Genomic DNA, 24,671 nt, shown 5'->3' on the forward strand with positions numbered 1-24,671 from the left:
TCCCCACCCCCAACTGCCCAGGAGGCACTGGATTCTGAATGTGGCATTTCGGTGCCAGGGAAATAGACAGCTTACTGTAATAACGTATGAATGAGCTTTTGCTACCCAACTATCAAAGAAGCCAATTTAAATGGCATCTCTGTTCCTTCTCAGCCTCTTGACCGCCTCGCAGAAACCTCACCTCTGAGATGGAAGGATTAAGAAGGAGAGGGGGAGTTTAAAAGGGAGGGAGTAGGTGGGGAGAGGATGAAAAAGTACCACTTTGACCATAAAGGTAATTCTTTAAAATAACCGTAAAGAAGGAGGCAACGTCAAGAGAAGCACTGAATATTCAAGTATATAACCCCAAGATTTAGCATCAGTCTAACAATGTATTCCTCAGGAGGGCGTGTGAACTTCCAAGCTTCACCCATCCTGCGTGCCTCTGTGTTGAGAGCCACCATCAATTCGGTCTCACTGACCCTCCTTGCCTCAAGTATATACAAGTCGCTTTTTAAAATTATTTTATTTTTGGTTCAGGAGAGGAAGAAGCCGTGCTTAAATTGATGGCCGATCGTTCCCAGACCCCCGCTGCTGCAGCCACCCCCACCCTTCACCCCCTTCCTGGCAGGCAGCATCTAATTAATATGGCAAGAAAGCTCTGCCCCTTTCCCTGAAGGAGTGTGTTAGGATTTGGGGGTTGGGGGTGGGGAGGCGTCGAGTCTGCACTAGGATTCCTGGTATTCCGATTTCAAAACAACAGCAAAATGGATTCTGTAACAGTGATGTCTTAGTCAATGCAATGAATCGGCGTCTGAGGCAATTCAAGTGAGGGTAAATGCAAACCAAGGGGGCTGGGGGAGGTAGGTGCTTTACAAAGGACTAGCCCTAGAGACAGAGAAAACACACGCGCGCGCGCGCACACACACACACACAAACACACACACACTCCCGGGAGTTCCGGTCTGATTGGGGAAAAGCAGGGAACACATCCCTTTCACCTGCTTAAGTTCAGCCATAAAACTGAAATGTCACAGCCACAAAGTCAGAAAGCACAGACAAGGCTGAGTTAAAACCATAAATAAAGGTGAGTGGCAGACCGGCATTTACGAGAGAGCTGAGATAGAGTCCGGGCGCGGACGGCAGAAAAGGGGGAAGGGGAGGCAGCTGCCATAAAAAGACCAGCATAGCCATAGCTGCCCCCTCGGAGCGGCAGGTTCGGCTTCGTGGGGACAGTCAGGCTCACAATGCCATCTTGCAGGTAGCTGAAAAACGTGAGAAGCCAGTGCCTTTATTCACCCTGTTGTTATTCTAGCAGAAAGGGACGGTGGGGTTTCGAGCCTTGGCACGAGTAGACTGCCCGGGGTTTGTGTACACGTACACACACACACACACACACAAACACACGGGCTTTTCATTTTAATGCTCTTACACTGGTCTAAGAAGAAACCGGCATAAGCTCCACGCGCTCTCGGGGGAGCCTTGGTCACCACCAAAGGAGGACACGTACCGCACAGCCCTTGCCTCGGGGGTTAGCCAAGAGCACCTCAGCAGCCCCTGAATCAAAATGAGAATCCAGGTTCCCTCTCGTTGCATTCGCCCGCCTCTGTCCATCAGCCCCAGCCCCAGTCCACGCACCAAGCCCATTCACCCTGACCCAAAACACTGGAAAGAAATCAGAAAACGTGTTCTGCTCACCCTCAGAGCCGAGAGATCGATTTCATCCAGGCTGCGAGCCGGGGAGTCGCTCGCCATGTCGCCTTCTTCGCGGGAGAAATGGACCAAAACCACCCCGAAGCTTCTCCCTTGGAAATTCCACCTTGGTCTATTTCACTCGCGTCCTCATGCGGGTGTCGCGCCAGAGGCCCGGGGCCCAGCCTCCCCCGCCCACTCCGACCCCACAGCGTCTGATCGCGAGCCTCCGCTTGCCGGTCCGCCAGGTCCGGGAGCCCAACCTGCGCGGATTTCCAAGCCCAGAGCCGCGATGCGTGTGGGCTGCGCGCCCTGATCGGCTAAGGGCGCTGGGGCTGCGTGGGTGTATTTAAATGGGACATGCTTCTTTGCTTGTGCGTGGATGGCGGCTGCATTGGCTGTTATAATGAGACACATCAACTCCTCCACTCAGCTGGGGGGGTGGGGGTGGAGAACCACACAGAACTGTCTATCACCGCTTCCTGGGAGGAGTAAAGGGGTTGGGGGGGGGATGGGGGAAGGCGGAGGAGGCGTGGTCTCCGACTTGGGAGAGGCCGCGCTTCCTGACCCGGTCCCTCTGCACCAACGTGGATGGGGGAGGGGCGCGCACTCCTTCAGCCCAGGCTTTTGCGGGTTAATCGGGCTGGATCTGAAGAGCTGTTCCCGAACCGTGCTATGCTTATCGTAGGGACTAGGGGGCTTTATTTTTGTGTGTCCAATTCGTATGCTGCAGCAAAATGGCCCTTCAGTCGCATTTTGAGGGGTTCTCGGCAGAGTTCAAATGCTCTAGCGTTGAAAAAAAAATCCTGAAGGGGAAAAAAAAAAGAGTGACGCCCTCCTCCCCCATTAATTATTTGTGGGGCTGGAGTAACGCGGGCTGGTGCAACCGGTGCATATAAGGACTTGTGTGCAAGGAAGGGGATCCGCCTCCAGCCGCGGAACGAATGGGGGAGACGCGCACTCGCGCGGGGCACGCAGCCCCGCGTTTCAGCAAATTGCAACTGCAGCCCCCGGGATCCAGGATGGCAGTTCTCCAGGGCCAGTCCCTCGCCGCCTCGGGGCTGGGAAGATCTGCCAGAAGCGGGAAAGCTGGGAGAGCTGAGCTCCCTCTGGCCTCGCCACACCCAGGACCTGTCCGTGCCGCAATTCCCCCACGGAAACGACCGAATTGAAACGAGAATTGTTCTCCGGGTGCAGTGGCTTGACTGCTTCAGGTAACTCCAAAGGCAACACTGGGTGAGGCAGCGCACGCCGCCTCAGGACCCTGCGTTTCCCTTTCAGGCAGCGTTTCGGCGGCTGACCCACCCAGATTAATACAGAAAGTTTGGCTGACGGATAAGATGTAACACAGAAGATGTACGGAGTGAGAGCGATTGCACTCCACCCGCTTTTTCATGTAAAGGCTGAACGATTACCGTGGTAAACATGACAATCTGTAATCAGGAGTGTGAAGTCCCTTCCCCCAACCCCCTCTCACAGCCCTTCCTCCGGCCTTGGCCAGGCGAAATACATGGGATGAAACGCTAAAATTAAACTTTTCTCCAAATACAGCAGTAGCTTTATCTGCACCTCTGTTAAGAAGGGAATTTTCTTCTGGCCAAGTGCCCTGAGGTTTTATTTAATCGTGTAGAGCGAATATCAGCTTCAGAATAAGGCTTTTGAATGAATGAATGAAAACTAATGCAGTTAGTTCATCAGGATTGCAGACCTTAGAAGACTTTCAAACGGCATTCGGTTAGCATTGTGCTGTTTTTGTTAATAATACTGCATTTATTTATTTGCATTGTGCATCATGAAACTTGTTCCACATCTGTGTAGCCACAACAGTTTAGGAGCTTTGGCCATTAAAACGTGAAACGTTTAAATGTGTCATATTCAAAACATTCGATTTGATTTTTCATTTTCTAATGAAATCATCCAGCTCGAGGTAGTGAGTTATCTGCCGTAAGCCACCAAGTACTGTCGAAATGATGTAAAAATCAACCACTTCCCACCATCGTCCTTATTTTTCCCTTCTGTGCCTTTTACCCTTAATCTAGATGACAAGTTCGTGTATTGTCTCAGTGTTGAAAGAAAATAATTAAGATCAGGTATTGACATCTATGAACAGAACTATTTTTAAAACTCCGAACATACGAAAAATGAGGTAAACATTTTTTCAAGGGGAACCTTCATTTTATACCCCAAATTTTATTTGAAACATCACAAATGGGTCATTTCTTTCAGCGTTAGTCAGCTGTTCAGGCCATGAGCATGTCATGATACTGGCACTAAATTCTACGTTCGGTTTAGAATCAGATTAGAAACCTATATATTCAGTACAGTGGGGAATATACTAACTGGGGAAGGGCTGTCTAGGAGCCTGAGAGGATGATGAGAGTCAGGTGGAGGCAGGGATGCTGAATGCAGGAAATACCATAAAAGGAGAGATTACAATAGCCAAGGAACCTCCAGCTGGAAAGGGAAGGAGGAAACTCCAGGCAGTCTGTGCTAGAGGTGAAGTAATTGTGATGCCTGGGCTGAGGAGGAAAGCAGAGGTCAGATCAGGTAGAGTTTTTACATGCCCCCTTAAGGAATTTGAACTTTATTTTTTAGACCGAATGTGTATCAAATTTCAGCCATTTCAATACAAATTCCTAATTTTGCCATACCAGTATACCTCCTGGGCAGTTGTTGTTTACTTAACATTTTTCTTTAAATCAGCACTTTTCTCTTTTTCTTATGTTTCACTTAAGAGGAAACATAAATCACTACTGTGGACAGAAAGCTAGCAACATCTGCTAAAAAATAGAAGAGAACCATTAAAATAAATACAATGAAAAATAAAACAATATTATTTCATTCCAGCTAACTATCTACCCTGAGGCCTGCTCTTACTTTGTTAAACCAGAGATTAGCAAATGCCAGAAAAGATATTCAAAACTTGACCAAAGTGAAATTTTCTTCTTGATGTAATCTGAAGGATTGAAAGAATCGTTATCATTTATGTGCAGTTTGGAAGCCTGAAAAACAATATGATATGATGTTTATGTCTGTCTCAATATGTAGATAACCATAAAAAGCATGGACACAGACAGGAAGAATACAGGTCAACTTCAGGATAGTGAGGAGAGAATAAAAGAAAGCAAAAAGGAGGCTTCAACAATGATATCTAATTTCTTTCTTTAAAAAAGTGCTTAAGCAAATATTGTTAAGTGTTTGGAATTGTTAAATCTAGATGGGAAATAGGGTAGCACCCCAAGGGGCTGCCCTCTAATTGCCAAGAGAAATGGGGCCACACACACATGCAGAAGGTTAACTACCTGCATCCCCTGCCCTGCAGCATATCCTGTCCTGCCCTCCTTCCCACTACAGTCAGCAAAACAACCACTCAGAATTAGATAGCACAGATAGGCAAGTGAGATTTCCAGACACTGAGATGAGCAGACAAATCACCAATCATTCATGGACGTCTATTACTTGAAGGAGAGGCACTAATTTCAATCAATAAATGAATCAAAAGCTCGAAGCTATTTTTAATAGAGCAAAAAGAAGTTTTATAATATATTTTTACCCTCAGAGAGATATAATACAGGACCTTACATTCATAAAACAATTAGATTATTATGAAAACGAACCAGTTAGAGGACAAATTAAGAATGTTTATTGAAAATTTTTTAGTGAGTTGAACAATAATAACTAATACTATGCTGCAGATACTCTTAAAGCATTCACATATTAACATATTTAATCTTTATAATCTTACAAAATACTCAATATTGTTAACATTCATTTTACAGATGAGTAAACTGAAAAATAGAAAGGTTAATTAACTTACTCAAGAAAACACAGTAATAAATGGCTGAACCAAAATTTGAATTCAGGCTCTTAATCACCATGCTATAGTGACTCAGGCCAAACTGAATTAGTAAACTAGAAGTTTGGGCCCAGCTTTCTCCCAGATTACAGGAGAAAGGAGAAAGCAATGAGCCAACATGTAAGTAATATGGAGAATAAATCCAGAAGTTTCAACATTTGTCTAATAGGAGGCTAGAGAATGAATAAAAGGAAATACTCAAAGAAATGATAGAAAAGTTCCAATATCTTTATGTTAAAAGCTCTCATTTAGTGTATAAGTAAAAATTACCACACTTGAACACATCCTGAAGCAATTTCAGAGCATCAAGGATACAAAGGTTATTCTAACCAGGCCACCTACATCAGCAACAATTGATGCTAGTAGATAATGGAACAAAATATTCTATGGGAATTGTTTTTACCTTAGAATTCTCTACCTAACTAAATTATCATTTAAGAGAGAATACAAAATAATGACATTTTCAGATAAAGAAGGATTAAATGATTGATCATCTGGTAAAAAATTACTGGAAAGTATATTCCATCAAAGAGAAAATGGAATCAAAAAGAAAACTGCAATACAAAAGACAATGGTAAGCAAAGGTAGCAAACTCTTACCCACTTAAAGTCATTCTCTTTCTTCCTTGCTGACAAAATTCTGATTTGGAGAATTTATCTTCCATGTATTTCAAGAATATGGGCTCACCTCAGCCCCAGAGAAATAATGAATGCTAGCTGGTCGAAACTCATCACAGGAATTCTGTCCTCTTTCCTAATGATTGATTTAGTCATAGGCATATCATGCAACACTAACTGAAGAAAAGCCTGGTGGGAGTTGTAAGAATGGTTTTCCTCTTCAAAAACTAAAACAAGAAGGGAAGAGAAGAGAAGCAAAGGGAAGGGAATGGGAGGGAAGGGAATGGAAGAAAAGGAAAGAGAAGAGAAGAGAAGATGGCCAGAAGAAGCTTCCTGCCTGTGGTAGCCATCCTCCAAGATGGCTGCCAGTGAGCCTCACCTGGTATTTACACCCTTGTCTCGTTCCCTCCAACATAGAATACAAAGGACTTCCAAAATTGGATAATAAAAGGCATTTCAGCTTTTACCTTGTTTTCTGCGTTCACTTACTCTCAGGCAGGGTTTCTCAGCCTCAGCACTATTGACATTTTGGGCCTGAGAACTCATGCTGTAGGGGGCTGTCCTGTGTACTGCTGGATCTTTAGAAGCATCCCTGGTCCCTATCCACCAGATGCCAATAACACCTTCCCATTTGGGACAACTGAAAATGTCTCTAGACCTTGCCAAATATCCCCTAGAAAGAAAGAAACCTGGTTGAGAACCATTGCTCTAGGGGAAACCAGCCACTGTGTCCTGCAGACATTCATGCATCTTGCCAGCCATGTGAGTAGGCTGCCTTGAAGTTGATCCTCCACTCCAGTCAAGCCTTCAGATGACTTCAAGCCCTGCTGGCTCTAACTGCTACCTCATGTACTGTCCTAAGCTAGATCCACTGAACCAAGCCACTCCCAAGTCCCTGGCCCACAGAAACCATGATAAATAATAAATGTCATTGGTGGTATAAGCCACTTGATTTGTTGTGCAGCAGTGGATAACTACTACATTGTCTTCAGACAGGGCTGTCTGTGGTTGTAACAGATGGACCTATAGCAGCCACCTTCCTACCAGGTTTGGATGAGCTTGAGAAAGAAAGCAGAAGATAAAAAGCAATTGGATCCTTAATCACATCATTGAGCCACTAAATTAATCCAGGAATAAGCTATATCTTCTTTATGTGTGACATAAGTTTTTCTCTCTTTGTATAAGCTACTTTTAGTTGTGTACTCTGTTGTTTGTAGCCAAACACTTTCTATTACAGAAAATAAACATTGAAACTTTTAATTAAGTCGTCATTATTGCTTATTCACTGAAGAAAAAGAATGAAGCTGGAGGAATAACCCTCCCAGACTTCAGACAATACTACAGAGCTACAATAATCAAACCAGCATGGTATTGGCAGAAAAACAGACATATGGATCAATGGAACAGAATAGAAAGCCCAGAATAAACCCACACACCTATGATCAATTAGTCCTCAACAAAGGAGCCAAGAATATATAATGGAGAAAAGAAAGTCTCTTTGACAAGTGGTTTTGAGAAAGCTGGACAGCCACATGTAAATCAATGAAATTAGAACACTCCCTCACACCATACACAAAGATAAACTCAAAATAGCTTAAAGACTTAAACATAAGATCAGACACTATAAATCTCCTAGAAGAAAATATAGGCAAAATATTCTCCAACATAAATCTTAGCAATGTTCTCCTAGGGCAGTCTACCAAGGCAATAGAAATAAAGGCAAAAATAAGCAAATGGGACCTGATTAAACTTAGCTTTCGCACAGCAAAGGAAACTATAAACAAAATGAAATGACAACCTATGGAATGGGAGAAAATATTTACAAATGATGCAGTTAACAACAGCTTAATTTTCAGAATATACACAACAGCTCATACAACTCAGTAACAAAAAAATAAACAACCTAGTCAAAAAAAAAAGTGGGGGGGGGAGACCTAAATAAACATTCCTCCACTGAAGACATACAGATTACCAATAGACACATGAAAAAAATGCTCAACTAATACAGAAATGCAAATCAAAGCTACAATGAGGTATCACTTCACACCAGTCAGAATGACCATCATTCAAAAGTCCACAAACAATAAATGCTGGAGAGGGTGTGGAGAAAAGGGAATTGTTAGTGGGAATATAGTTTGGTGCAGCCACTATGGAAAACAGTATGGAGAGTACTTAAAAAAATAAAAATAAACTTACCCTATGATCCAGCAATCCCACTCCTGGGCATATATCCAGAGGAAACTCTAATTCAGAAAAATACATGCACCCCAATGTTCATAGCAGCACTACTTACAATAGGCAAGACATGGAAGCAACCTAAATGTCCATTGACCTATGAATGGATAAAGAAGTTGTGGTTAAAAAAAAAATTAAGTCATGGTGTATATATATATATATATATATATATATATATATATATATATACATATATATATGATGGAATACTACTAAACCATAAAAAAGAATAAAATAATGCCATTTGCAGCAACATGGATGGGCCTGGAGATATTCATACTAAGTGAAGTAAGCCAGAAAAAGAAAGAAAAATACCATGTAATACCACTCATATGTGGAATCTGAAAAACAAACAAACAAACAAACAAACAGATACAAGTGAACCTATTTACAAAACAGAAACAGACTCATAGATATAGAAAATAAATATGTGGTTACCAGGGGAGCAAGGACAAGAGGGAGGGGTGGAGGAATAAAATGGGAGCTGGGGATTTGCAGATACTAACTACTATATATAAAATAGATAAAACAGAGATGGTCCCACTGTGTAACGCAGTGAACTATAGTCAACACCTGGTAATGACCAATAATGAAAAAGAATATGAAAAGGAACATATATATATGTATAATTGAATCACTATGCTGTACATCAGAAATAAAAAATTGTTTAAAGTCTTTATTATCACCGATTCACAAAGTAAAAAGAAATAATGATAATCTAAAACTAACAATCTTATGAGCATAAAGGGAAAGGAGACAGAAAAGCATGTTAAGATTTTGTCTGATTTGGAGATATATAGAGATACTTTCTCTAATCACAGAAAAATGTAAGTTAATTATTCATGATAACAATGAGGTATCATCTCACACCAGTCAGAACGATCATTATTCAAAAGTCCACAAATGATAAATGCTGGAGAGGATGTGGAGAAAAGGGAACCCTTCTACACTGTAGGTGGGAATATAGTTTGGTGCAGCCATTATGGAAAACAGTATGGAGATTCCTTAAAAAACTAAAAATATACTTACCATATGATCCAGCAATCCCACTCCTGGGCATATATCTGGAGGGAACTCTAATTCAAAAAGATACATGCACCCCAATGTTCATAGCAGCACTATATACAGTAACCAAGACATGGAAGCAACCTAAAAGTCCCCCAACAGATGACTGGATAAAGAAGTTATGGTATATTTATACAATGGAATACTATTCAGCCATAAAAAAGAAATAATGCCATTTGCAGCAACATGGATCGGCCTGGAGATATTCATACTAAATGAAGTAAGCCAGAAAAAGAAAAAGAAAGAAATATACCACATGATATCACTCATATGTGGAATCTAAAGAAAAACAAGAAGACACTAATGTACTCATCTACAAAACAGAAACAGAGTCACAGACATAGTAAACAATTTATGGTTACCAGGGAAAAGGGGGTGGGAAGGGATAGATTTGGGAGCTTGAGATTTGTAGTTATATATAAAAATAGATTAAAAAAACAAATTCTTCTGTATAGCACAAGGAACTATATTCAATATCTCATAACAACATTTAGTGAAAAAGAACATGAAAATGAATATATGCTTGTATTTGTATGACTGGGACATTATGATATACACCAGAAATTGACACATTGTAACTTCAGTTGAACAAAAATTATGCATGATATAAGAGTCACCATATAGGCAAATATAAATTAGATATTACAAACTACTTGAGTAGAAAAAATGGAACAAGAATAACATGATGAAGTCAATAAAATGAAGAAAAAATAAATAAACCAGAACATGTAGCGTAAAGGACATGTTTCTAGAATGGTGGGGCCCACTCAGCATCCCTTCTGTTTTTGCATACTGTGGTAGGTAGACTAATGCCCTCCGCCTGCCAAAGATGTTCATGTTCCAGTCTGCAGAACCTTACCTGGCAAGAGGGTCTTTGCATGTGTGATTAAATTAAGGAATATGGGAAGTGGAGATTTTCTTGGATTAAGCAGAGTGGGCCCAATGTAATCACAAAGATCTTTAAAATGAAAGAGGGAGGCAGAAGAGAAAATGAGAGAAAGATGAAATGGAAGAAAGGCACAGAGAAATGCAACACTGCTGTCTTTGACAGTGAAGGAAGTGGGGCATAAGCCATAGAATACGGGCTACCTCTAGAAGCTAGAAAGGCAAGGAAATGGATTCTTGCCTAGAGCTTTCAGAAAGCAAATCAGCCCTGCAGACACCTTCATTTTAGCTCAGTAAGACCCCTTTTGACTTCAGACCTCCAGACTGTAAGATAATAAATTTGTGTTGTCACTACATTTGAGGTAATTTGTCACAGCACTGATTTAAAAAAAAAAAAAGCTAATAAGACTTCCTGTATCCATATTTCCTTTTGAATAATGGTCTTTTTCCCCTTGGTTACAGATCTCTGGAGAGCTGTTCCTTGAGTTTTCTGCCCACTGTTATCCAAAGGGTGAGTAGGTGTCTGAAATCAGAATAGAAGTCCCTTTCACAGAATCCTGAAACTTAAGAAGAATGGCAACAGACTGAAAGTGGTTAATGATCATTTGTGCCAATTGTGGTACCTTAGCTACAGGGATTTACTAGAGTCTTTTCATCCTTCCTATTTCTCAGAAGTTACCTTTTTTCTATCTATTCCATGCATAGTCTCTGTGCTGTTTTTTACTGCTATGTGACAAACCACTTCAAAACTCAGTGAATAAAACAACAAGCATTTCTTTAGCTCACAAATCTGTAATCTGGGCAGAGTTTGGTGGGGAAGTTTTGCTCTACAGAGCATCAGCTAGAACTGGAGAGCCCATTTCCAAAACGCCTCACTCACGCATCTAGCAAATTTGGCCCTGGGCTCTGTGGTGAGTGCTCAGCCATGGCTGATGGCTGGAAGCTCTGGTTTCTCTCCAGGTTGGTCTCTCCATGGGCTGTTGGGGCTTTTTTATGGCATGGTAGCTGAGTTCCAAGAACAAGTGTCCCATGAGAACGAGACAGAAGCTGTATCACTTTTTATGGCCTCATCTCAGAAGTCATTTGACTTCAGCAACACCATTGTCACAAATCTACCCAGATTCAAGAGGAAGACATTTACATCACACCTTTTAACAGGAGGAGTAGCTCAGTCACGTTATAGAAGAGCATATGGTGCAAAAGAAATTGTTGCAGTATTTTGGGGAACTAAACTCTAGCACATCCTTCCAGCCATACTCTGACCTCAGTATCTTTGCCTTTTGTTCATGTTAACCAGAGTTGGTTTCTGCTGTTGCTTGCAGCCAAATAATATATCAGGCATAAGCACAAACGTGTTAGAATAAGTATAAATATTTAAATTCTTTTATTAGAATCAGAGTGTATAAAAGCAAAGCAAAACAACCCCAATAAACTAAGAGTACACAAATCTGCCATAGAAAATTGATCAAATTTGACCAGGCTACAAGGCACAAGTTTTGATAATTTCCAAAAGGCAGCAATCATGGATACCACATTCTCAGACCCCGTGACTAAGAGATTTCAATATACATGTCACAGATTTATCTAAATAGATTCACACTTCTTGGCCCCTCTTCACTAAAATCACTTTTGTCCCTTCCTGCACTTAAACTTGCTCCTAGAGACACAATCAGAAATTTACTATCATCTTAAACAGCTCTGCCTTAGAGAACAAAACTTCAATTTTCCATTTTCCAGTCATACACCCTATCCTTCTAGCTTCCAGGTAGCCTTTGCTAATATTACCACTGTTTTCAGCCTCAGAGAGACTCCACTTCTGCCAATGGTGGCATTCTTTCTTTTTTTCCATTGGTTTTTTTCTCTTCCTTCCCTTTTTATGATGGACCTCAAAGTGTTTAGGAGCCTGAAATTCAATATATTGTATTCCATATAGTATGATCTGAGGTGAAGAACATGGCCTCTGGAGTTGAACTGCCTGAGATCAAATCCCAAAATAGAAAAAGAAAAACAACACAGTTGCTTTATAGTTCTCATTTCTTTTTTAGATAGGTAGGTAGATAGATAAATTTTTTTTTAACCTAGTTACCCTGGAACAATAATGCCAAATGACAACATCTCATTTGTATTAAATAGGTTCAGAGCAATATTCCTAATTATCTAGCACCTTTTAATTCAAAAGATAAACACAACATGTTATCTAAAAATACCAGTATTAAACTTTCCCCAAATATGGAAAACTATTTTTACTAAAAATTTGGCAAGCCCTTTCAAAACAGCATTTTCTGTTTTCATTCTTTGAGAAATTTCTAACAACAAACATGCATAGAAATTTTAACATGCAGCTCTAAGCCTTCAATATTTACTGTAAAAGTTTGTTTATAATTTTTTGAAAGTTGCTTGAACTTAAATCCTAAAGCAGTTTTAAGTTTAATTATATTCGAGCCAAATAATGGAGTTTTCAGCTTGTTTTTCCTCAATATTTTTAGGACCTAACCTAGTGTCTTGCAACAGTTAGCATTCCATACATGTCTGGTCAATGACCAAACAAACTGTAATAGAAATGATAAAAGGACATCTATTCTGACAACCAGGGCCTGTCTGGACCATGTCAAAAGCCTGTGGTGCTTTGCTTCCTGCTGGCTATCTCAATTAGTTTCCACTTTTTTTCTGCAGAACTTTGCTACACAACTATATCCTGTTTAATTTTAGATTCTAAGCCTCCCCTACCCCACCATACACAAAATAATTTTCAGTTTTTTAGTTCCTGTCCATATATTTGAATGGCACACCCCACTGGTTAGCCTGGAGCTGGGAGAGTGTAGTAGTCCAGCTAGATGAAGTCATAAGGTACATAACATAAATGTCTTTATCAGACTTTTAGAGCTGGAAGGAAACTTTGAGATAACTGAGACCAACCCTCTCATTTTACAGATAAGGAAACCAAGGTCCAGAGACACTATTTGACTTGCTCAATGTCACAGAGTTAGCACAGGAAAAGGCTTTGGAAACTAAAGGATCTGTGCTTTAGAAAAAAAAAAGCGAGGCTGTATTTACTGTTATTGTTTCCCCAAGATTCCCGATTCATTGTTCCTTCTACCATACCATGCTGCACACCAGATACCATCCACTTGTGTCGTGCTTTTTATCTAAAGGAAACTGTAAAGTATACAATTGATCTATTTCCCTTAATGAGTGGGCTGCCTGAGATTTCCAAGCTAAATGAGTGGGTTTGCCATGCCTGGTATTGCCTCTAGTGGGGGAAGAAGTGCCAAAAATAGAGCCAAGAAGCTTGTCTGAGTGGGTTCTTTAAGCCAGAGAACCTAGGTGACAAAACAAGGAATGGGGAGTTGTATTGGTCACTTGGCCAAAGAAGGCAGAGGCCAAACCTCTCCAGAGATTTAACACAATCTCTTCATGCAATTACATGGATGACTTGTGAGATGGACACTGGAATATGTGTGAGCTCTCTTATAGCACTTAAGATACTATACTGTAGTTTTGTTGGTTTTCTTTTCCACCATGGAGCTACTGAGCATAAGGAATTTTTCTTATTCAGCTCTCTTTCTCTAGTAACTAGCATAATGCCTGCAATAAAGTGGTGCTTATAAAATTAATCATTAAATCAGTTAAAGAAATAGTCTATAGAGGTGGACAGAACTGGCCGCTTTGAAGCCAGAAAACGTTGGACAAGTCTTTTGAGATTTCAGGGTGTCAGCATTTTTTATTTGTTAGATTTTGCATAACTAGTTGATTCTGAGAACAAGCTAAGAGTCCTATGGCTATGATTATGTCAAAGGCTGATAATAAAAATCAGTTGTGGATCCACGTTTCTTATCTATTCACAAAGAACATAAATTCATTCATTCATCAATATATCCATTCATCAAAAACATGTATTGAATACAGGAATCATCAAAATGGTCTCTGCTTTTATAATTTAGGCAGTGTTTCTAAAAGTGTGGTTCATGTGCATGTGTATCAAAAAAAGGGGTAGGACTTACATGTAGACTCCCAGAATACTGAGGGATCAGGGATCAGGAATCTTCACTTTTAAACAAGCACTTTCCCAGATGATTTTTCCCCATTCTCAAATATTTATTGAGCATCTTGGATAGGCAAGGCTTTTACTTAGACCAAAGTAATAATGAGAGTTGATTATAGCTCTGTAAGTATGTTAGTCTATTTGGGTTCCTGTAACAAAATACCATAGATTAGGTGGCTTATAACAACAGAAATTTATTTCTCATAGTTTTAGAGGCTGGGAAGTCAAAGATCCAGGTACTGGCAGATTCAGGGTCTGGCAAGAGCCTGCTTCCTCACAGAGAGCCATCTTCTCATTTGTGTCCTCAAATGGCAGAAAGGGCAGTCTAGGTCTAGGGGGTCTCTTATTAAGAGCACTAATCTCAATCATGAGGGCTCTGCCCTTTGACATAATCACCTCCCAAAGACCTAATCACCTTGGAGATTAGGATTTCAACATAAGAATTTTTATGGGGTGGGGAGGGACATACATTCAGTCCACATCAACATGAGACAAAAATCCAATCTCATTAGTGAACATAATGAAACTTAGGTTAAATGCACAGATGTCAGAAAAACTGAGAAGGGTAGAAAGAATTCAGGATAGAGTCCAGTTTATGAAGAAAAAAAAAATAGTATCCTAAAGATGGTTGGACAGAGGTTCCAGACATTTATAGATGTTATTGTTAGTCTCTCAGTGAAAAGGGCCCAGAAAAGTTGCTTAGAATTCTTCGTCTTCCAGCATATACATCACCAGCTTTTACAATCAGCAGCATATTACCATAGTTATTTGTTTCTCTCTCTCCTCCCATGCTTTTTCTTTGCTAAAATTATATTTTTTTAATCTTTGACATCATGTCATTTTCCTCTAAATATTTCAATAAATATCTCAAAAAGGGGAAGGGATTTGAGTGTGGGCTGTGCTTAGTGATGTGCTTGCAAAACATAAAGTATGAAAGGGGGCAAAAGTAAATTTACAGTAGAGAAGTTTAGCAAACAGCAAACACTACCTTGGCCAAGTAATCAAGATTAACAGGATCAGTGACAAATCATATTGATAGAATGCACCCCTGACAAGATATAATGAGAAATGCACTAGTAAACTTTTAATAAAGTGTGTTATTTAGTTAATAGTAATGTGATAATACTGGTTCTTTAGTTGTGACAAAGATACTAGAGTAATATAAGATGTTCACAGTAGGGGAAACTTGGTAAGAGATATATAGGAACTATGTACTATGTTTATAACTTTTTGGTAAATCTAAAACTATTCTAAATTTTAAAGTTTATTATAAAAATGGGAGGAATATAATGAACTGAATAACCTAGAAGAAATGGCTAAACTTCTAGAAACATACAAAATTAAATCATGAAGAAGAAAATCTGAAAAGACCAATATGAGTAAGGCGAGTGGATCCATAATCAAAAATCTCCCAACAAAGAAAATCTTGGGACCAAATGGTTTCACTGGTGAATTCTACCAAAATTTAAGGAAAAACTAATGCCAATCCTTCTCAAGCTCTTCCAAAAAATTGAGGAGAGAGCACTTTCATTTTACAAGGCTGTCATTACCCTGATACCAAAGCCAGATAAGGACACTGCAAGAAAAGAAAACTATAGACCAATATCCCTGATACATATACATGCAAAATTCAGTTTGCAAATATTTTCAAAATACTAGCAAACCAAATTCAACAGCACAGTAAAAGAATCATACACTATGATCAAGTGGGATTTATGCCTGGAATGCATGGATGGTTCAAGAGTGTATATTGTATATTCAATATCTTGTAGTAACTTATGGTGAAAAAGAAAATGAAAATGAATATATGGATGTACATGTATGACTGAAGCATTATGCTGTATATCAGAAACTGATACAACATTGTAAACTGACTATACTTTCAAAAATGGTAGGGGCACAAAGACAATGCCACTATCACATCAAAAAGATGACTTGTCTCAAACTAGGTCAGAGACAGATATTTTTGCAAAATATAACGGATAGCCACCTTGTACAAAGATACCTATATTCATGATAAAATTCTTAACCACTTTTCTGGTGGACTTTAATGAAGTTGAAGTTTGTTCTGGAAACTGGTACTAATCCACCCAACAGACTAAAGGTCCAGTGAACTTGAAATAGTTTTTCTTTCTAATTTGTTCTGTATTGGATATCTTATCAATCTCTTTTTGTATGAAATAGGAGTGAATCTTTGAATGAACCTGAGTAGAACCTTTTTCCTTGAATGTTTTATGATAATAATATGTTTACATATGTCCATAGTTAAATTATCTGAAAAAATTTTAATAGCACCTAGCAAAAATAATAATCATTTCCTAGTATCATCTAATACCCAGTCGTATTTGCATTTAGCTATTACATTCAGATGATTCTTAAGCTCACCATAGTTTAGGAATCACAGGCCTCTGTCAGACTGATTGGAAGAGCTAATAATATCAAAGGCTTTCTTTGTAAAAGGAACATCAAAGTCCATGCATGATCAAGGTATGGATGCTGTAGTCCATGGGTTCCAAACTTTTCTTACGTATTGGATGCTTTTGATAATTTGAAGCTACAGACCATCTCCTTAGAAAACTGCACTTCTGCACACATCTAAAATTTTTCGGAGGAGTTCATGGGGCTCTTGAACTCATCCAAGGGGTCTCAGACCTAGGATAAGAACATGCACTTTAAATGTTGCCTCCCAATATGCCACTCTGCTGCTCTCACTACACAAGGAGGCCACCATCAACAGGACATGCACATTACTATGTTTCTTTAGGAGAGCACACTGCCACTGTTAAGGCCTCCAGACTTAGTTGACAATAAGATCTGTAATCGCACGATAGAATAGAAAAAGCCATTGATTTGGTGGCAGATGACCTAGATTCTCCAAGTTACTCTTTCAATACTTTTAGCAAATCACTTTAGGGAGACAAACATAGGTTAAAGTTAAGCTTAGGAACTTATAGTGCAAAGAACTCCATAATATTATCATTTCCATTTTCAAATTGGAAACTGGGAATGAGAGAGGTAAATAATGCGTGCAGAGTAATAGTCAGCTTGTATCTATTTAGTCAGGTTTCAGCACCAGGCTTGTCGGAATTTAAAACTCATATCTTTTTTTTTTTTTTTCCAAATTACACTGGTAGTCTTCAAATTGTGCTTAAGAAAACCTCTTGGGAGAGGTTGGTCCCAGCAGTGTCGGGGTAGGGGAACCTTCAGTCCATTAGTTATATATATATATAGAGAGAGAGGAGATATATATATATATATATATATAAAATTTCTTAATTAGAATTTTCTAGGTGGCAAAACTATTTGGAAACCATTTCATTTCACTCCACTGTTCAATCTCAACATCTGAAATAGAAGTATAATGTTAATATCTATTTTATTATGAGGGATAAGTAAGAATATGCATGTGAAACTAACTGCTGTGTAAATGCCTAGGCATTGTTCAAATGGGAAATATTAATGCAATTACTCTATGGCAATGAAATAGAGAGTTTTTCTCCTTAAATATCTTTACTGCAATCAACCCATAACGTTGGTGGCATGTTTCATGTACCTGAGAAGGCATGATGGCTTTCATGGGGCACTAGTTTAGATTTGAAAGCTTTATATAAGTGGTGGTGTCTCTATACATTTTTGAATGTTTAATTATTAATTAATTAGGTATTAAATGCATAATTAGGTTTTAAACTACCATGACTACATCTTCTCAAATGTCTTTGAATTTGCTTCCCTTTAAAATCTTTTTTTTAAGTTTACTTAGAATTTCTGAATATTTTCAGATAGGATTTTGGGTTTACCACAATTTAAAAATATTATTGTAACTTTACTTGGAGACTAAACCTTAATATCTGAGATCTCGAGGCTGGCCCTGTCTGCCAGACATTCACTTGGTGACTTGGTGAAACCACATCAGAATACACTGTAACGGCTGTAACAGGTGAATGGCCTCCAAAAGTCCGCTGCAACACTTGCAGCCTAGGCATCCAAAATCAAAGGAGAACTCTACTGTGTTATTCTGGGCTAAACTTGTGGGTGGAAATCACATCATCCATAATTGAGATATATATCTCTCATTGGTAGAAAAATGTTCCCATTTCCAACTTTTTTTTGAAAAATCAAACGGTGGAAAAAACAACTGCAGAAAAAAAATTCCCCTTATATACTTTACACTTCAAAAATGATATCACTTTCATTACTGAGTCATCGAAACTTCCTGAGTATTGCTTTTTTAAGTGAAAAGACCAATCGCTAACCCATTTTCTTTTCCACCCCATCATCTACAGCAAAATCAACAACTCAGAAATAGTCTTTTGTGAAACTGCAAAGTAGGCGAGGTTCTTCTGTGGCTTCCTTCTTCTCCCTTCCTCTCCTTCTGTCTCCCACTTCATGGACCTCCCAGCTCCTCCCAGCTCCTCCCAGCTCCACTGAGCCCATGGACTTGTGGGATATTCTGCTCTCCAAGGCTACTCTTCCTTAAAGTATCCAGAACCAAAATTACCTTTTCTTCCCTTTCTGGCAAACCCACCTCCCATCTTTCCCTGCTCCTGACCTCAACTGGTGTTACTGTCTGCTCTTTCATTTATTTCTAGTTTATTCCTTATCACATTCCCCAGCTTCCAGTTTCCATATAATCCTGCCTTCCAGCGTCCACCACACACATTCACCTTGTAATCTATGGAAACAGGCAGTTAGTTTGCCACCGCTCACAGTGTGTTCTGTATAAATGGGGAGTTGTGCACAGTGTATACAATGGGACTGAAGCCCGCAGATATGGAAAGTCACTGTCCTGGATGAGGCCAGCCAAAGGGAAACCCCATAACTGAATTACAGTCCTCCTCAAAATTCATCTTTGTCTTCTCTTCTTCCTCCTCCTTGGCATCCTCCTTCCCTTGTAAAGCACACGCTGTGGACTTAGTCCTGGGTTTGTTTGGTGAAACTGTTACTTCCTAGCTGTATGTACAACCTTTGGAAGGTTACTTAAGTCTTAGAAGTATTGGGTTTTTTATTTAGAAAAATGGGAAAGTAATAACACTTAGCTCTGGTGTTATCACGTGGACTAAATGAGATCATAACTGTCAGAGTGCTCGTCCAGGTGCAGGCTCAGTAAAAGTTGCTTGTTTATATAATTTTTAAGTCTTAGGCTGAGGTTCTTCTTGTAAAGTCCACAAAATTCCTCTGTAAACTGTTTAGAAACTATCTTTATACTCCCTTCAGTTCTCCACACTAATTTCAATTTTTCCCCATACTTTTTAAAACACATTTTATTACATTGATTGTTGGAATTCAATTAAAGCAGTCCTTAATGTCTTAAATGAACTTAAATGATCAAATTATTAACATGGACAGTCCTGCTCAAAGGTCCTGTGCCCATTTTCTACTGTATTTTAGCCTTTGTGTCTCTTAATCTGTGGTCTTTTGACCCTGTGTTTTTTATCCATAATAATAATAATAATAATAATAATAATAATAATAATAATAATAATTACCACTTACTAAATGTATTTCATGTCAGATACCTTACTAAGTCACTTAACCAAATCTCCACAATGGGTTGGTATTATTATTTCCTCAGCTGAGGAAACTGAGGGCAGGAGTTTTTAAATACATTGCCCAACACTTCAAAGCCTGTAATGTTGAATCCAGAGATGCCTTATTCTAAAACCCATTCCTACTCCTCACCCCAGGTAACCACTAACCTACTTTTTGTCTCTAGTCACAGAATCTTTGTGCATGAGATTTGCCTATTCTGGACATTTCATGTTGATGGAATCATATAATATGTGACCATGTATAACTGGCCTCTTTGACCTAGCATCATATTTTCAAGGTCCATCCATGTTGTATGTAGCATGCATCAGTACTTCATTGTTTTTATGGCTGAATGATTTTCCATTGTACAGATATACTACATTTGCTTATCTCTTCATCAGATGATAGACATTGAATTGTTCCCATTTTGCCTATTATGAAGACTGCTGCTGTGAACATTTGTGTAAAAAGCCTTTATATGAAGATATGTTTTCAATTCTCTTACTAGAAATGGGATTGCTGGGTAATCATATGGGAAGTGAAAGTTTAATTTAATAAACTGCCAACCTGTTTTCTAAAGTGGCTGTATCATTTTGCATTCACCAGCAATGTACAAAGGTTCTAGTTTCTTCACATTCTTGTCAACACTTGTTATTGTCCATTTTTTCATTATAGCCATTCTAATGGATATGAAGTGATCTCACAGTACAATTTTGATTTGCATTTCTGTAAGGACTAATGACATTGAGACCGCTATCTAATTTTATGTTAGTATTTTTTGGGTGAAAATATAATGCCAAGGTTCGGTGGATGCTGAGTGAGAAATGGTCTAGACAAATATTTCCCCTGCCTTTAATTCACATTCCAAATTTAACATTTAAAATATTAATTTGCTTTTCTGCATTAGCCAGAAACAAAGCTTTGTCCTTGTTGCATGCATGTGTGTGTGTGTTTGGCTGTTTCGTTTTTGTTTTTTTTTTTTAATGAAGGGCTTTAGGTGAAAAAGTAACATGTACAGATACTGGTGGTGTCTGAACCACATACTCTCAGCCACTGACTTCAGGGCAACTGCACTGGCCAGTTACACGTACATACTTCCTGTGCTTCCCTTGAGTGCACGTGCCCTGCAGGGTCTGTTTTGAGCCTCGGAGCTTTCTCCACAGCCACAGAAGGCTGCTGAGTCAGATCCCAGAGCCCAGAATTGCAAAGGAAGGAGAGAGTCAGAGGATGGAGCCTCCAGTCAGTAGGGCTGGAAGTTGATGGACAAACTCCCCGGCCTCGCAAGCCTTGATGGGACAATTCCGGGGCGTGGTCTACTCTGTCCTTAGAAACACCTAGTAGTAGTGAGCCACAGTTGCTCACAGCAGAAACCCACTTCTTAACTAGCACTTAACTGGCATTTCTTCTTTCCCTATTTCACATCCCAACTCCCACATCTCTTCTCCCTGGGATCACCTCACACATAAGCTCCCTGCTCACAAGACCTCATCCCAGTCTTTGATTTCAGGGATACCCAAATTAAGCAAAATTATGTAAATGAAAAATGGCTGAAAGTCAGCATTAACTGGTTGAAAAGTTAGAAACTATTTGCTCTGAAGAATCCCTTGTTGTTTTTCCCCTGGGGACCTAATGTTTTAACTTTTTTCACAGAATAAATTGTATTTGGAAAGTAATAACAAATGTTGTTTGAAGGTCAAAGACAATCCGCTTTAAATACCAGTGTTTCCCACCGAGGTAAACTCACTTTTGCCAAAAGGCAACGAAGACTAGAATTTTAACTATCCCACCTTACCCTATTGTGGCTACATGTGTGTGTTATTAGATTTGTTCAAAACAGTTAACAAAAATAGGATTATTACTACTATATTAATGATCAAATTGGCATGCGGTACATGGGTGTACTCCAGATGCTGGGAATTCCATGCTGGCAAGTTGTTCACATGGAGGGCTTTTGGGGGACCAGGGAGCAGGGCAGTATCCACCCTTACATTCTAGCTGCCTTCAGAGCTTTATATGGCCCTGTCGCTTGCTGCCCCTTCTTTGACTTGTGGTATCTCAGCATGGCTTGCTGGCCATGAGCATTTCACAACTCCCCTGCCTATGTTATCTTAAGTCTGCACTCTTCCTACTCGACCCAGGCTTGGTAGCTCTGTTCGGCCATACCTCCACACGTGCTAACTACTCCATCCGTCCAAACTGCCATCTCTGCTAAGCTGAGAAATGACAAGATTGTCTGAGATGGGATAGAAACATGGCATGCACTTCCAAGTCCTGGATTCCAGGTCCAGCTCTCTCCTCCTAGCCTTGAGATATTGGACAACGCAGAATCTCTCTGAACTCTATTTCCTCATTTTATATAACTAAGACTTTTTTTAGAACAGTTTTAGGCTCACAGAAAAATTGAGGAGAAATTATAGACACGTCCGGTATATCTCCTGCCCTCACCCATGCACAGCCTCCCCTGTTATCGACGTCCCCCCTCAGAGTGGTACAGCTGTTACAAATGATGCATCAGCATTGACACATCATAGTCCCTCAAAGTCCATGGTTAACATTACAGTTCATTCTTGGTGTTGTACATTCTATGGATTTGGACGAATGTATAATAACACATTATGGTATCACGCAGAGTAGTTTCCCTGCCCTCATATTTCCTCATCTTAGTTGTGGCAATAACATGACTGGTTCTGAATCCTCACAGGATTTGAGAAGATAAAAATGACTTAATAAACAATAAAGGCAAGAAAGTTCAGTGTAAGTGTTGTTTTGAGAGTGAAAAATTAAGATTAGATTTAATCGAAAAATCTAAATACAGGAGCTCAGATAAATAAGTTATGATGTAATCAAGAGAATATTTGCAATCATTAAAAATTATGTTGGAGAAGAGTTAAAGGTATTAGAAAATTAAGTGAAAAAAACTACAAACAATATCGACAAGCAGAGGTTACCAGAGTCTGGGGAAATGGAGGAGTGGGGAGTTACTATTTTAAGGGTATAGAATTTCTGTTTAAGATGATGAAAAGTTCTGGAAATGGACAGTAGTGATGGCTACACAACATTGTGAATGGACTTAATGCCACTGAATTGTACACTTAGAAGTGGCTAAAATGGTAAATTTCATGCCATGTATATTTTACCACAATACAAAAAAAATTAAAGTAACTGGAAGATTGCAGGAAGTTCTTCAGAGGTCAAAACAATTCTCCCATAAAGCCATAGTGGTTTCTTACAGTTTGCTTTTGTTCTAATTATGAAGTGCATATAATTGAATGTTTTATTAAGTTATTTACCAAAATTTTCAGCACAAAGAAAAGTGTTTGGTTTAAACATACACACATATATGTGCAGAATGACCCTATTCTTTAAATGTCATCTGTCTATAATTGTATCTACATCTATATGTCTATATGTATAGACACACACTACATACATACCTGCTTTTTCTAAATTTTCTGAGATGAATATATATTGCTCCTACACCAAAACTTTATTGATAAAAAAGTATGAAGCACTATATAAATCATAAGGAACTTCTATTAGTAACATAATGGTTTTGGCCTATCACAGTGTAGAATATGCAACAGTTTCTAAAGATATCTGTCTCAGGTCATCTCCAAGATGGTGGATGACTTTAATCGGCAGGCAAAGAAAGTTGTATATGCAAAGCTTGAAAAGTGATGGACTATGTGGCTCATTTGAGGCCTTTAAATAAGATCATTATGTTTGGAGCATTAAGTCTGTGAGTGGGTGGTGTTGAGAGCAGACGGCTGGGGATGAGTCTGGAGAGGTAGGCAGGTAACAAAGGAACAGTTAACAAATTAGACTTTGGACTTTATCTTAAGGACAATGGCAAACCATTACTAGGTGTTAAGTCAGTGATAATTAGATTAGCATATTAGAAAGATTATGATATTTGCATCATGGCAGATGGACTAGTGAGGAGCAAGCCTGGAGACAGAGAGGTTAATCATGAGGCTGTTGCAGCCACACAAGCCACGTGGACAGGGATGGTCACAGTGAGTATAAAGAAGACATGTCAAGAAGGTGGAACTCTTGTGGCCTGAGTATTGATTGGATACTGAGAGTGAGAGCAAGAACTAAGTAGGAGGCCTCCTCATTTTAGCCTTGGGCAACGGAGAGGTGCTTGGGTCTCCTATTGAGATAGGAAGCAAGTCGGAGCTTGATTGAGAAGTTTGTTTGGGGAAGCAACAAGTTTAGCCTGGGACCTGATGAGTTTGAGATACTTGTGCAGTTGGAAATAAGGAAATGGAAAACTCAGAAGAGGGGTCAGAAGTCAGCAGATCATGGAGGGCGACTGACGCCGTAAGAGTAGATAAACTTTTTCAGGAAAAGATGCAGAGAAAATGTTTTCAGTTTTCTTGGAGGTAAAGGAGTGAGAATCTGATGACCCTATGAATGTTTTCGCCAGAAATATCTTCAAAGAATTTGGCTGTTAAGAGGATGGAAGAAATTAGCAGCTGAGCATTGTCATGGGATCAAGAAAAAGTTCTTTTTCAGTTGGGAGAGACCGGGGTTTAAACAAGAAGCAAGGGAGTGATTAAAGAACCAGGAGAGAGGAGGAGTAATCAGGAGACCAAGCCCTTGGAAAGGGACAAAGAGACAGGCTACACAGCAAAAGGGATGGGTCTTAGGCAGAAGCAGGAAGAACTTTCTAAAGACAGGAAGCAAGGAGGAAAGACTAAAAGAGAATGCACATGTGTTTGTTAGTTGCGCAGCTGGAAGTTGAAGGCTCACCTATCGGATGACTTCT

At 39.5% G+C, this 24,671-nt stretch overlaps 1 protein-coding gene across 4 annotated transcripts in view; it reads right to left on the reverse strand.

The window, feature by feature from the left end:
* Window positions 1-2,080, reverse strand: part of TNIK (TRAF2 and NCK interacting kinase) — a 357,941-nt gene extending 355,861 nt beyond the window's left edge. For all 4 annotated transcript variants that reach the window (XM_006200807.4, XM_006200806.4, XM_006200805.4 and 1 more), the window contains exon 1: window positions 1,678-2,080. In XM_006200807.4, coding sequence (XP_006200869.1) covers window positions 1,678-1,734 — 57 coding nt within the window. In that variant the 5' untranslated portion in view covers window positions 1,735-2,080. The remainder of the gene's footprint in view (window positions 1-1,677) is intronic.
* Window positions 2,081-24,671: the final 22,591 nt, after the last annotated feature.

This window comes from Vicugna pacos, chromosome 1 (genome assembly GCF_048564905.1).
Source record: "Vicugna pacos chromosome 1, VicPac4, whole genome shotgun sequence".
Taxonomy (NCBI): domain Eukaryota; kingdom Metazoa; phylum Chordata; class Mammalia; order Artiodactyla; family Camelidae; genus Vicugna; species Vicugna pacos.